This window comes from Podarcis raffonei, chromosome 10 (assembly GCF_027172205.1).
Source record: "Podarcis raffonei isolate rPodRaf1 chromosome 10, rPodRaf1.pri, whole genome shotgun sequence".
Classification (NCBI taxonomy): Eukaryota; Metazoa; Chordata; class Lepidosauria; order Squamata; family Lacertidae; genus Podarcis; species Podarcis raffonei.
This window is the reverse complement of record NC_070611.1, coordinates 58,317,275-58,330,629: the sequence shown is the minus strand read 5'-3', so window position 1 is coordinate 58,330,629 and position 13,355 is coordinate 58,317,275. Positions and strand designations below refer to the sequence as shown.

Here is a 13,355-nt window from a genome sequence, read left to right as displayed (position 1 = left end):
GTTAAGAGAATTCAATAGCCCTTACCTATTCTTTGTGGCATAGAAGACACAGGATCTGGCTGTTTGAAGTCTCCATCCAATTTCTGCAACAAATGAAATGATTATTTTTCTGCATAATCCCAGCATTCGACCACTAAATACACTGATGGCCATGTCTGGGTGAAATGGTAAATTCTGGTTTAGTTCTAGGTAAACCTACTCTGGGGCTTGTGAACTCCCTTCCACTTACACGGCCAAGGAGGAGTCGTTTCATGGCTTTCATAATTTCTTTATCATTAAGACTTTAGCTCAAGTTGATAGATAACTTTTGCCAAGACTGCTTGTTGGAAGAAAGAGCAGTAGAAAGACGCATAGACCTTGTGGCAGAAGGCATGAGTGCAGGCAGTAAGATAAACCCTTACCTGGTTATGCATACTGTCCATGCTCTGGTCACCTTCTGGTTCCCCACTTGCATCCTCGCTGAGCATTTCATCTGCCTTTTCTATGATGTCACGCACCTGCTCTACAAATGAATCTCTCTCCATTGCCAAGATGAATTCATTTTGCACCTGCATGAAATTTGGAATTGTGGTAAGTACAGACATGTCACCTTCCACTCACCTGAGCAAGCAACAGCAGCAGTTCAGGCGGAAGCACCAAAAGGAAAACTATGCAGCACTATGGCAGTTACAGATGCTGCACTTTCTCTCCTATCCTAAAAAGGAAAGCTGGCCTTCCAATCTACAAGTACTAGTTTGAACACTTTTTGTAAATCACTTGGAGTCGTCTCACTCTCTCTCTCTTTTACAATCAAGCGGTGTATAAATTTTATGAAATAAAAAAATAAACTGGTGAGATAGCGAGCTCAACCATGCCCAGCTTTTGTCACAGAGACACTCGCCACATATGATGCTTTCTGTCTTCTGAAATAATGACCACATCTCTTGCAGTGATAACAAGAGGGAGGGATGACCAATCTAAACAGAGGATGAACAGCTATATTCTCAGTAATCATGGAGTTTACTGGGGGCCTTCCATTATGTTACTTGACAGACTAAATACTTTGTATATAATTTCCCAAACGTTACAGTAGTTATGGAAACAAATATTAGAGGTGTGATTTTCCCCCAAAATAAAAATATGCATTCTGCTTTTGGGCTAGCCAGTTGCTGCTTCCGGATCATGGCCCTTGAGTGCAGAACAGTTGGACAATTGTTTGCTTGAAGAAATGATAGTTCTGAGAAAGAAGTTGATTCATGTTGATTCAACTGTTTGATTTAAGCAAGTACTAGCCTACATGCAGCAACTTCAGACATTTGTTAACCAGCAAACTGTGGAAAACTGTGGAGAAAGCAAATTCAGTAGCAATTAAATAAAGCTACTGAAGCTAATATTTGAACACAGAATTAAGCTTCCATCTGAACTGCTTACCATGATAGAGGCTATTTCCTCTGGATTGTCACCGTCCAAGTCGAATTTGAAAGTAACCATTTTTCTATTGTGCGTTTCTAACTGGCATTCCACAACACGGTCTCCTTTATTTGAAACCTGGAACACACAATTCTGTTATTCAAGATGAGAAGTAAACAGAATGGAAGAGAATGATAGCTGTAGATGGGCTGGGAGCAATATAGAGAGGCAGAAAAATACGCATATGAAATTATCAAGAACCACCAGGGGTTTGCCCACAGCCATAAAGGGACTGAACAAGGCATTCAGGGGCATGGAGGGTTGAATTCAGTCTTCTTCCATAAAAGTGAAATTCCATATATTACAAGGGGACAGAGTAGTCTGGTTCACACATAACATGAAGCCATGGTTTATTAAACACAGGCCAGTAGTATACCTATGGTGCATTTAGTGCCTGCAAACCAGGATCTGAAACCATGATTTGTTACTGACTTGCAAACCTTGGTTTCTTTTAAACATGGCTTTGTGTTATGTGTGAACTAACCACCTTCCTTGACCATGATTTTTCTGGCCTCTCCACCCCAGATGCTCACCAAGCTAGATAGGTATGAGAGCAGCTAGAAGGAGGTAAACTTGGGAAAAACAAGCAACGGTTTGATTGTCTATGTGACAGCTCATAGTTTGTTAAATGAACCATGGTTTAGTGCTGTGTGAATAAGGCCATTCTCTTCCCCCCCTACCCCCCCTCACACACATACATACACAATCTTAAAATATGGTGGAAGCTTGATGGCGACACGGTAGTTGCACACCTCAATATATGCCAGCTTAAGCTAAACAAACAAACACACACACACACACAGACACAGACACACAATAGTATAACCCAATGTTAGAATTTAGGACAGAAAAAGCAGCACAGGAGAACAATTTGTCAAGAGCTTAGAACAGTGACTGAATTCAGATATAATGGGAAACCTTGGTTTGTTGTTATGAAGAGGGGCAGAGACAAGCCCTTGGCTCATACACTCCCTCCTCCCCTTCCCCTGCATGCAAAGTGAGATATGAAGCTTTAGATTCTACTCAATAGCAAACCAAAGCTTACCTACAAACCTGGATCAAACTATACTTTATAATGTTGGTTTGAGCAAATCATAGTTTGCTGTTAACTAAAAAGCAACATTTCTAATCTCCTCCCCTTTCATAAAGCCAAGATTTTTGCCTACTCTAATAAAGAGAGTTAGTTGAAACTATGATTTAGTGTTATGTCTGAACCACCCCACTATGCACTAAAACAGATGTTTTAAAACACAGTGGACTGATTCAGATGTAACACTAAACCATAGTTCAGGACTATACAGTGCAGTATCACCAAAAGAAACTCACATTAAGAATTCTCAGTTTGGGACGTGTAGTCTTCTCATGCCGAGAGCGGCTGCGCACTGACTTCCGATAATGCCGTTTCGTTGTCCTCCCTTCATGTCTACCACTAGATGCTGGAACACTTTCATTGCAGTCACTTAAGCCTGAAGCAACATCTGAATGTGCACTACAGAAAAACAAGTAGGGGAAAAAATCAGCCATTTTTTACCTGTAACCCCCCCCCCCCAGTATCACTCTCAGCAAATCAAGGAATGTAAGTAAACTGCTCTTTAGAAAATTCTACCACTACATGCTGATAAAATGATTAAATCTGCATTAGTGAAATGGGGCTCAAATGTGTTTTTTAATTAGTCATTAAATGCCTCTCTTGTATATTTCATCAGGAGTTTCCAAACTGTGGTTTATGGACCACTAGTAGTCTGTGGTCTTCATTCAGGTGATCCTCAGTATGTTTGTGGATTTGTGGTTGAACAGGGGAAACAGTACTTTTCATTGCCTTAAATATTCATAATGTATTGGATAATACATTATGTCTCAGGAAAGACATAGCCCATTTTTAATAGGGTGCTGCAACAGGTAAGGTATAGTTTAAGTTGGGACATTATGAGGCTGGTACAGCTAGCGTCTGTTCAGCCTTGCTGTAATTCAGGAAAGGAGTAATCAGCTACAATTAGAAATGGGTAACTTGTGACCCTCCAGAGGTCTCATCAGCCTCAGCCAGCATGGCTGATTGTCAGGGATGATGGAACTGGAGTCAAACAAGATCAATGCCCCAGCTTAGATGTCGAGGGCAGATGTTAAGAGTTCACATGCGAAGAGTCCGCCCAAATCAGAAACAGATTAACAGAAGCACCATGTCTGTAATGATAAATATCCAAGTTGAAAAGCAATAATTTACTATTTACCTATCTATTGAGGAAACCAATGGGGTTGATTGCGAAGGCTGCTGCTGCTGCTGCTGCTGCGCTGGTGGTTGAGTCTCTGCAGGTGCTGTTTGAGTAACTCCAGAAGTACTCTGCAAAAGATAAAGCATTCCCTTCATGCATCTTGTTAAAGAGCTCTTTTTCCAGCCCCGTCACAGTCCATCCATCTAGGTAACTAGAAGCTGGAAAGCACACTGTTCTCTCTAGAACATCTTAAAGCATCTAAACATTTCAAATTTTTAACCCCAAATGAGGTTTTCGTGCAAATTTGAAACAAGTTGCCTGGTGAAAGTCAACCATTTTATTCACTACATGATGGTGGCACTACAGCTTGCCATGCAACCAGAAATCTTACTAGCAGAATGTGCAACAGAGAAGCCAATGCAGAGTGCAAAGTCCATTCAAATCACCCCCAGCTACAGCAAGGCTGCAGGGAACACGTTTGAGGAGAGATTTTTTTCCAGTGACTATTGAGTATAGCATGTCTTCAATACAACGATTGGCATTACTAGCCAGAAGAGAAGTGCTAGCAAGTGTTTTGCATCTTGGGAGGCCCACTCACTTCCCAACAGCATAGCCAGGGGCAACAAGGTCTCCACATTGGCATCACATTCTGCTGTAAGAGAAATTCATTTTGACGATTAGCATATGATTCTTCATCTTGCTACCCCAAATGGAAGTGAATTCAAAATTCATGCCCTGAAACTCAGTTTTTAGAATGCACACACACAGCAACATGCATAGTCCATTTACCTCTAATGCTGTCTGCTGGGAAGCTGAAGATGAGACCTGCTGTGCTAAACAGGAAGCAGGCTGTGGCACTTGAACCTGTCCGCCTAGACTGCCCAAAGAAACTAAAACATTCTGCTCCATATAAGGCTGTACCATTGCAGCAAGATAGCCTGGCTGAGCCAGTACATCTGTGGGTAAGGGAGGGGATAGTACTGCAGAAGGGAGGCAAGCAGAGGCCACAGAAGAAGCAATGTTTGAGTCTCCAGTATATTGTGCTGGTAGCCGAGGTGGGAAGCCCTGCGATAAATGAGGAAGCCAAGTTATTGTAATTTAGGGGAATTCAGGGGAAAACAGCATGAAACAGATAGGAAGGGGGGGAAAGCAAGGCAAGCTGCATAGGATTTTTAACTCCCTCCTGCCATGAACTCCTTAGATTTGTTGCATAACTTCCAGGGTACCTTATTTTAAAAAGGAACAAAGCCTACTGCCTTGGGGTCAATGTTAAATCCCAAGCCATCATGCACTCTGGAACAGCAGTGCACCACACAACTAAAGGGACCTTAAAGCAACCTGTGTACTAAAAAGGTCCTCCCCGTCCTGTTAACTATAAATGCTCCATCAAGTTACCAGGTCTGCAAAGAAGCTGTCAGATGACTGGGCCCCAGTCAAGTCAGAGCAACAGGGCTCCATCTCTTCTAATGCCTGCTTGCCAGTCTCTTTCCAGAGACAAAAAGAGAGGTTTCACTTGTTATTTATTTTTGTCGTGCTGTCTCCTGAAGACAAGTTCAATATGTTTCCCTAAAATTGGAGCATTGGAAATTTGTTTGCTTGCCATGTGTATATCATGGTGCTTCCGCATCTTTCACAATTTAAGTCTTGTTAAGCTTTTTATGCTGTGCTCCAGCTGACAGTCAAAACTGCCAGGCCAGCACTCCAGCAAATTATCACTGCAGCCTGGCAATTTCATAGCTTGAATCTATTAACTGAGATGAAACACCTGATTTGCTAGATGTCCTCATCACACCCAAGCATAAGGTAGTAGTGGAATGGAGAACCTGTAGCTTCCAAATGTTGCTTGATTGCAACTCCCATACCTCATTGGCCCTGCTGGCTGGGGCTGATGTAGTCCAACAACTTCAGGAGAGCTACAGGCTCCCCACCCTGCGCTGGTATTTGAGTGGGGAAACTGTGGCCCTTCAGTGATCTGACAGTCATTTACATGTCAGTCGACATTACTCTTCCAGCTCAGTTGGTTAGAGTGTGGTATTGATAATACCAAGGTTGCAGGTTCAAGCCCCATATGGGACACCTGCATGTTCCTGCATTGCAGGGGGTTGGACTAGGTGAGCCTCAGGGTGCCTTCCAATTCTATAATTCTACGATTCATTCCTCAGTAAAACTACCAATGCAAAAACAAAATACCATTACTAATCAAATTTGGTTTGAAATCAGGACTTTCCCTTGTATACTGAAAAACCATTTGGCCTCTCCTTCCAAAGACTGCAAGTAACTTTTCAGGACATCTTAGCAGTGTCTAAAGCACCAGAGGAGCAGAAGAGAGGGACTCTTTCTTGACTGCCACAATACCTGGTACACAGCATCTGTAGGTGGAAGTGGTACTTCAGCAGTTTGTCCAAGTGTGGCTGGCAATCCCATGGGCTGAACAGATGGCTGTAGAAGCTGTGGGAGAACCTGGCCGGACAGCTGCGCCACGGGCTGCAGAAGAGTTGGAAGCTGGCTAGGGACAACAGTTGAACCCACAGGAATAGCAGCTGCTGCAGCAGATGTGGCCAAAGTGAGCAATGGCTGGCTAACACCAGATGCCATGGAGATGGGTAGAGTTGGGAAACCAGGCTGAGCCACTGACACATGAGGTGTTGCTATGGGCATCTGAGAAACTGAGAACTGTGGATGAAGGGGAGTCTGTAAGGGCGGGCCCATAGGGAGAAAATGAGAGCCAATGGGCATGACAGGGGCAACTGAAGGCTGAGGAAGGGAAGGCACTGCCATAGGTAACTGTGTTTCACCTTGGATGATCGGCACTGGCTGGGAAACAGGAAGCTGGGGAGGTAAAGAAAAAGATAGACCTTTAAGGAGAAAGGTTGCAGGAAGCAAGCTTTTAATTGCATTAGTCCAAGAAAAGGGGAGAAATGTTTACACCACACTTAACAGGAGCAGGGAAGGAATATATTTGACAGAGTGGCTGGGAGGGTTACTTCCAATTAGCAGTTTTTGGTGGCCTTTTTTGATGCCTATCTTTAACATTTTGGAGAAATTATCCTTGTTATCGAAGGAGAATTTCAGGATGGAGAAACAAGGTCAAGACACCCAGCCAGATGGGTGGGGTAGTAATAATAATAATAGTAGTAGTAGTAGTAGTAGTAATATATTATTATTATAGCATGGCATCAGTTTATATGGAACACACCTCTAATAACCCTCATATGGGTGTAGGAGCCTGAGGTCAGGGGGAATTAAAAGCCACTCGACCAACATATAGAGATACTCTTGTTAGTGCCAAAAAGCAGAGCGAGAAATGCAACAGGAAATTTTTCAGCAAACTTAAGCAAAATTGCCACAAAAATTTAGTATTCTGGGATTCAAAAGTATATACATCCAGAGGACCAATCTGGAGTCAGCAAAAAGCCTCTAGGGCAAAGAGTGAAGGAGGGAGATGTGGAGAAAAAAGGAGACTCATCTTGAAGAGCACTCAGTGTTGGGATACTGAGCCACTGACCTCCTACACTGATTAAAAAACCCCAAAAACTCTGCACACACGCATGCACTCTCAAACAACACACAGGTTTTCTAACTTTTTTCAAAATCAGGCATTGCATTTTAGACCATGACAAAAGTTGATGGATTAAGTCTTCCCATTTAATACACTGATTTTCCTTATCCTAATACTTTCATTGTACTCTTCCAGACAACACATTTCCAACTAGATATATACACACACACACACACACACACACACACACACCCTGTTTTGTCACATAAATGAAGGGGGCTTAGCTGCAAACAATTCAGGTAGTCCAGACAGAAGCCTTCCAGGAGATAGCAAGTTGTAGTTTACCTGTGTCCCAGCTGCTACCTGAGGCACAGACATTATTTGTGCTTGCTGTGTAACTGGCTGTGATGGAGCAGCTCCACTGGAAACTGAAGGCTGCTGAAGTTGGTATTGCCCAGTCTGTTGTGAAGAGGCTGAAGGCTGGGTGCTCTGTCATAGAAGAAAAAACAACAGCAGATTATTTACACTGGACAAAAACACCTTTTATCTGGAAATATTTTGCAGCAGTTGATCTTGTCTTGGGTATATCTGAATTCCTGCTGTGTATGTGTGTATTCTAATGATAATATTTTGTTTTAAGGTGTTCAACAGTACTGAAGTAGAGTTAGCACAAACTTCCTGAGAAACAACTGAAAATAAGCACAGCCTACTTAAAGGTCAAGGGACGTGGGTGGTGCTGTGGGTTAAACCACAGAGCCTAGGACTTGCTGATCAGAAGGTCGGCGGTTTGAATCCCTGTGACGGGGTGAGCTCCCGTTGCACGGTCCCTGCTCCTGCCAACCTAGCAGCTTGAAAGCACATCAAGTGCAAGTAGATAAATAAGTACCGCTCTGGCGGGAAGGTAAACGGCATTTCCGTGCGCTGCTCTGGCTTAGTCATGCTGGCCACATGACCCGGAAGCTGTACGCCAGCTACCTCGGCCAATAAAGCAAGATGAGCACCACAACCCCAGAGTCGGCCACGACTGGACCTAATGGTCAGGGGTCCCTTTACCTTTACTTAAAGGTCGGGGGCGGGGAGGTGACACTATACAAGCATGTGCATGGTGGGAGGGGAATCAACAACTGGCACTCAGACAAAGGTGAAGTTCATCCTTTCATTGGAACTTGGCTTAAAAAAATAGGAAGCTCAAACCAGAAAACTGTGATTTAAGGCCTTGTGGAAACCCAAACCAAACATGTCTTGCAATCTAAGTTCATAGGGAGATCTTGAAACACCACTTCCCAGTTCAAATAACACAGTAAACAGTGTGTTCTGAAGCCAGACATAGGAAGAATTAATAATAATAATAATAATAATAATAATAATAATAATAATAATAATAACGTACCCTGCCCATCTAACTGGCTTGCCCCAGCTACTCTGGACTCTTGGTGGCTTCCAACAGAATATACAGAAACACAATGGAACACCACACAATAAAAGTTTCCTGATACAGGGCTGCCTTCAGGTGTCTACGGAAGGTCGTATAATTATTTATCCCTTTGATATCTGACGGGAGGAAGTTCCACAGGATGGGTGCCACTACCAAGAAGACCTCACTTCTCGCAATAAGGGAGCAGCTAGAAGGCCCTCAGAGCTTAGAGGAGATACAGCTCAAGTTCACTGCTTGTTTTTACTCTTTGAAATCATAGTTCACTGGAACCAGGAACATTCTATCTATACCTTGCCAAATACTAATACTAGAAAAGTTAGCATGCAGAGCAAAGCTTTTTGAGAAAGGTTACATAGGAACACCACATGAAATTGTCTCATGCAAGATGAAAGCTAACTGTTAAATGGGACTGATTTCTACAGTTAATTATTTTCAACACATTAACAAACTTTCACCAAATATTATTTTGGGCACATTTCTGGGGAAAACATACAGAATAAATCAAGCAAAGTCAAAGGAATGATAATCACCTATAACTTGTAAGCAGAAAAGTAAAATTTTAAAAATATAAATCTTAAACAAATTCCACAGCAAATCCTCAAAGGAATCAGAAAAAAATGTACAAAATTCACTTTAGTATATGTTAACTTAACCATGACCCACCTTTCCTACCTAGAAACAAGGTAGCTGACTTCTTGTCCTCTAGATGTTGTTGAACTACAACTCCCATCTTCTCTGACCATTGCCTGTATTTGCTCATGGTGATGGGAGCTGGAGTCCAGCATCAACTGGAGAGCCATAGAGTAGTCCAACCTGCTACTGAGTCAAACACTGAAAGCACTACAAAAAAATAACTGCACTGAATATCCTCAACCTACAGAAATATTTGAAAAACAGTTGCTCATCATTACCTGTTGACTTGGCTGCATTAGCTGGGATGATGTGCCAACTGATGAAGCATTTGAGGTTGGCTGCCCTTTCATCTGCGCCTAAAGGAAAAAGACAGAGAATCAGATTCTTTGCCAACTTCTATACTGAAAATAAGCACCTGAACAACACTGGCCTGTAGTTAAACATCCCCAATGAATTAGAACAGCATTCAATATGGACGCTTCAAACAAAGTACTGTCATTGCAATGCATTGTTTTACAATGCATTATTTTTGTAGCATCTAATAAAAGTTGCAAGTCTAAGTTCTGCATGATGCATTTCTACAATGCAAATCTCATCCTCCTGCAGTTTGTCAAAGATCTGCATCAGGCTAGGCTAGCACAAGAGGAAACAATGGGCTGTAGTTTGGTTTAGCTCCATGAAACATCTGCATTTACAAACAATATGTAATCTAGGCCAATATTAATTCATCTTAATAAGCATCATAACTAAGACTTGTCCTGGAATTTTGATTTCCAGCTAAGAACTTCCAATTTTAATAAGTAAGCAAGGCACAATAATCATGAATGGATGTAAAGAAAAGAAAAGCCAACAACCCAAACTGGAATGGCAATGATCATTTTTGAAAAATACATTTGCAGCATACTGAAATGTATACCACATTCTGGGCTTTATCTCAGTATATAATGGAAAAATGGTATGTACAAAGTGGAAAAATCAGAGCTAAAGCTTGTAATGTTGCAGTGACAAGGTTGAATAAGGTATACAATATTTGGACAATTACACAAAGAATTTGAAAGAAAACAGGTAGCCGAGGAGTTCATTTAGCCAAGTCAAACCTATAGGAACGCATGGTGTCAGATTGTTATCAAACAAGCATGTTCTATATACGCTGGTAGTATGGTGGAAACATGGGACAGAGCTGTGGGGTCATTTTGAGAGGTGGGAGTATTCACTTAGCTTGTGAGGTTCATCCTGTAAGGATTGGATCTGAAGTAAGTGCTTCTGTGGAATCTATTTAGCCTGTTTATATTCAAGTTTCACCACAGAAACATTTCTCAACTTCTGCTGATTTCTCCAAGGAAATCCACAAAGGAACTTGTAAATACAGCATTCCCGTGTCTCAGTAATAAAAACTGTTCGTCCCCCCACCAAAAATGTGACTACTGTTCCTAAAAGAGACTACTAGGACCCAGAAAAAGCAACAAGTTACAAGTCACCAATATAAAGTGAGTAAAGGAATAAAACTTTCACATCACTAGTTTCACTACTGTTACTGTTACTGAAATGCTGCTATCAGTAAAAAGTGAGGTTTTGTTTTCAGAAAAAAACATTTACTTCCAATACACTAAATACTTGCATGGTGCTTTACTAAAACACTGGACATACATTATCTCATGAAACCTGTAAAGAAGGTCAGCTTATTGTCCTCATATTGACAATCGAGGGCTGAAGGCAACAGTTTACAAGTGAGGCAAGACTGGTGGATTTAGATATGTCAAACTCTAGAAGAAAACAAGCCACCGTTTGTGAGTCAACCACCACTATAGCTTCACCTTGTGGTCTGCTCTGGAGAGTTTGGATATTCAAGCAAACCACGCTTTGGCTAAACAAGCCATGGCTTAGCATAATGTATGAACCAGGCTATTGGAGTTTTATGACTGCAGAATAGTCCTTCTTCAATGTTACACCAAGTTTTCCCAGGGAGTTGTAAATAGAGTAATAAAGTCTTCCTTGGAGCACACTATCATTGTCTCTGTCCTTGTCTCTGTCCTACAAATCAAACAGGTTTGTGCATTTTTGCAATGCTTTGAAGACTCACAAAATCTATTTCATAGACCACACCAACTGGTCAGCCAATAATTTTGCTGGACAGTCCCCTTACCTATTTATGGTGAGGACAGAATAAGCCAAACTCTCACACCTTCCTGCTATTACTGCTTATGAATACCCCTCTATGGTTGGCAGTTAGAAAACACACATCACTCAGGAGGGTGGTTTGACCTAGAGATTGACACTTGTTGACCTCTGCAACAATAAGACAGAAAAACCTCCAACTCTAATCAGTTCTGTACAACACAGTGTCTCTAACCTACAATAAGACCAAGAAAGTGCATGTGTTAAGAAAGGAGGGCACTACTTGGCACAGTATGAATATAGAGTGGTACTGCTTTGGTTTGTGTTTAAAGAACGGTTATTACTTCATCCAGTCTAGCACATCTTCAGGCTGTGAAACAGTCTGTGTTTCTCTTACCTGAGCATCCAAGTGAGCATCAGATAAGTAAAAAAGAATTTTTTTCAACATTGTTAAATGACCAGCACTTGTTACCATATTAAACAGGCTCACACGACAAGGTTTCGACAACCATCAATACATACGACATATACTGATCACAGTGAGGGCTGACCTAGTAAGCTAGGACCACAGAAGCTTCAACAACCACACAATACTGTTCTAATCTCAAATACTGCAGTAATTTGCAGGGATGTGAGGAGATTAAGGAAAGGTCGAAACAGGATAAGGAATACAAGGAGTTTTGCACTATGAAGTTGCGGGGGGGGGGGGTTTACGAAAAACGAAGTAATTTGGAAACATTTGTTCCTGTAACCTGAGGATAGAGTGTAGATGGTCCTGATGAAGCCAGTGCCGAGAAAGCCTGTTGAGATGAAGTTCCCTGTGGGAAGTGGAAGATGATCTGTGAATCCTGAAATGCCTTCTGAGTCAGCTGGGCAGCAGGCAGAGGCAAGCCTGAACCATACGACGCAGATACCCCAGTGGGAGGAGGAGAAAGAAAGTCACCAGTGTCTGAGGAAGTCAACTGTGATGAATCACTGGAGTATCCTGGGCTACCTTCTGGCCAGCTCTGTAAGACAGAACTGCCTCTAGGCACCATGAACTCGGAACCTAGGTAGCTGCACTGCTCTTCCGTTACAGGCTGAAGACGACCAGGCTGTACGGTTGTCTGAGGGGACTCCTCCTGGTTAAAATCTGTGGAGCCTCGACGATTTCTATAAACGCGCTGTGAGAGGACAGCACTGTCTCCTGCAGTTGCACTGGGTGCTTGAACATGGAACTCAAACACACAACTTGCTCGACCGTCCCCACTGTGAGTGAGTATGGCAGGTGCAGAATGTGGAACAAATACTGGGTGAAAATTCATTTGTGTGGCATCTGCACTCAGTGGTGCTGACATACTAGACAATGGTGATGGTGGATTCATTCCAGAATCCAGTCTCAAGTTCTGAATCTGTCTTGCCAGAAAGGGCTGCCCAGTTTGATATTCAAAAGTAGAACTCTGCGGGGGGCCGCCTTGCAAATTTCTCTGTTCAGGAGCCTGCTGTAAGTGTTGCTCAGTCCCCTGGGGATTCTGGGGCACTGTATCATAGTGTTCTGGCAACTGGGACTGGTAGTGCATGCCCACTAAATACATTGCTTCTTGAGTCAACATGCTTGTAGCATCCTTTGAAGGCGCTTGTCCAGATCTGTAATCACTCAACCCTTGAGCCGAGTCAAAACCAGGGTTAGCCTGCATATGCTCCCCAGCTGTGCTGCTCATTGTCACCAGTCCCTCTGGTGTCCAAGTGGCTGGACTACCAACAGGGAGAACAAAACTCTGACCAGTCTTGAGCAAGGGCTGGAAGTGGCAGGTTTGGGCTTCAAGGATGGAAGTGCTCTTGCGTCGCTGAGAAATGGCCACCCGTGAAGGGCAGATGGGTGGTGGCGAGAAAGACACTGGCCGTTCATGAACGGTTGGAAAAAATACTTGGGAATCTGGGAACGTTGGGGTTCCCCCACACGGATGCACCATGGATTGAGGCTGTATTGACATGAACAAGACAAGTAATTCACACGTTATAGAAGCATATTAGC

The 13,355-nt window shown here is 42.7% G+C and overlaps 1 protein-coding gene across 21 annotated transcripts in view; it reads right to left on the bottom strand.

Annotated features, from left to right (window-relative positions):
* The window catches only part of WNK1 (WNK lysine deficient protein kinase 1), a 108,341-nt gene that overhangs the window by 26,044 nt on the left and 68,942 nt on the right, over positions 1-13,355 (bottom strand). For 13 of the 21 annotated variants that reach the window (XM_053407116.1, XM_053407123.1, XM_053407112.1 and 10 more), the window contains 10 exons: positions 12,094-13,302; positions 9,505-9,582; positions 7,504-7,647; positions 6,015-6,488; positions 4,449-4,724; positions 3,678-3,787; positions 2,776-2,938; positions 1,411-1,527; positions 402-548; positions 26-83 (listed from right to left, as the gene is read on the bottom strand). In XM_053407116.1, coding sequence (XP_053263091.1) covers positions 26-83; positions 402-548; positions 1,411-1,527; positions 2,776-2,938; positions 3,678-3,787; positions 4,449-4,724; positions 6,015-6,488; positions 7,504-7,647; positions 9,505-9,582; positions 12,094-13,302 — 2,776 coding nt within the window. The remainder of the gene's footprint in view (positions 1-25; positions 84-401; positions 549-1,410; positions 1,528-2,775; positions 2,939-3,677; positions 3,788-4,448; positions 4,725-6,014; positions 6,489-7,503; positions 7,648-9,504; positions 9,583-12,093; positions 13,303-13,355) is intronic. The other 8 variants (XM_053407126.1, XM_053407127.1, XM_053407132.1 and 5 more) reach the window with 4 other exon arrangements.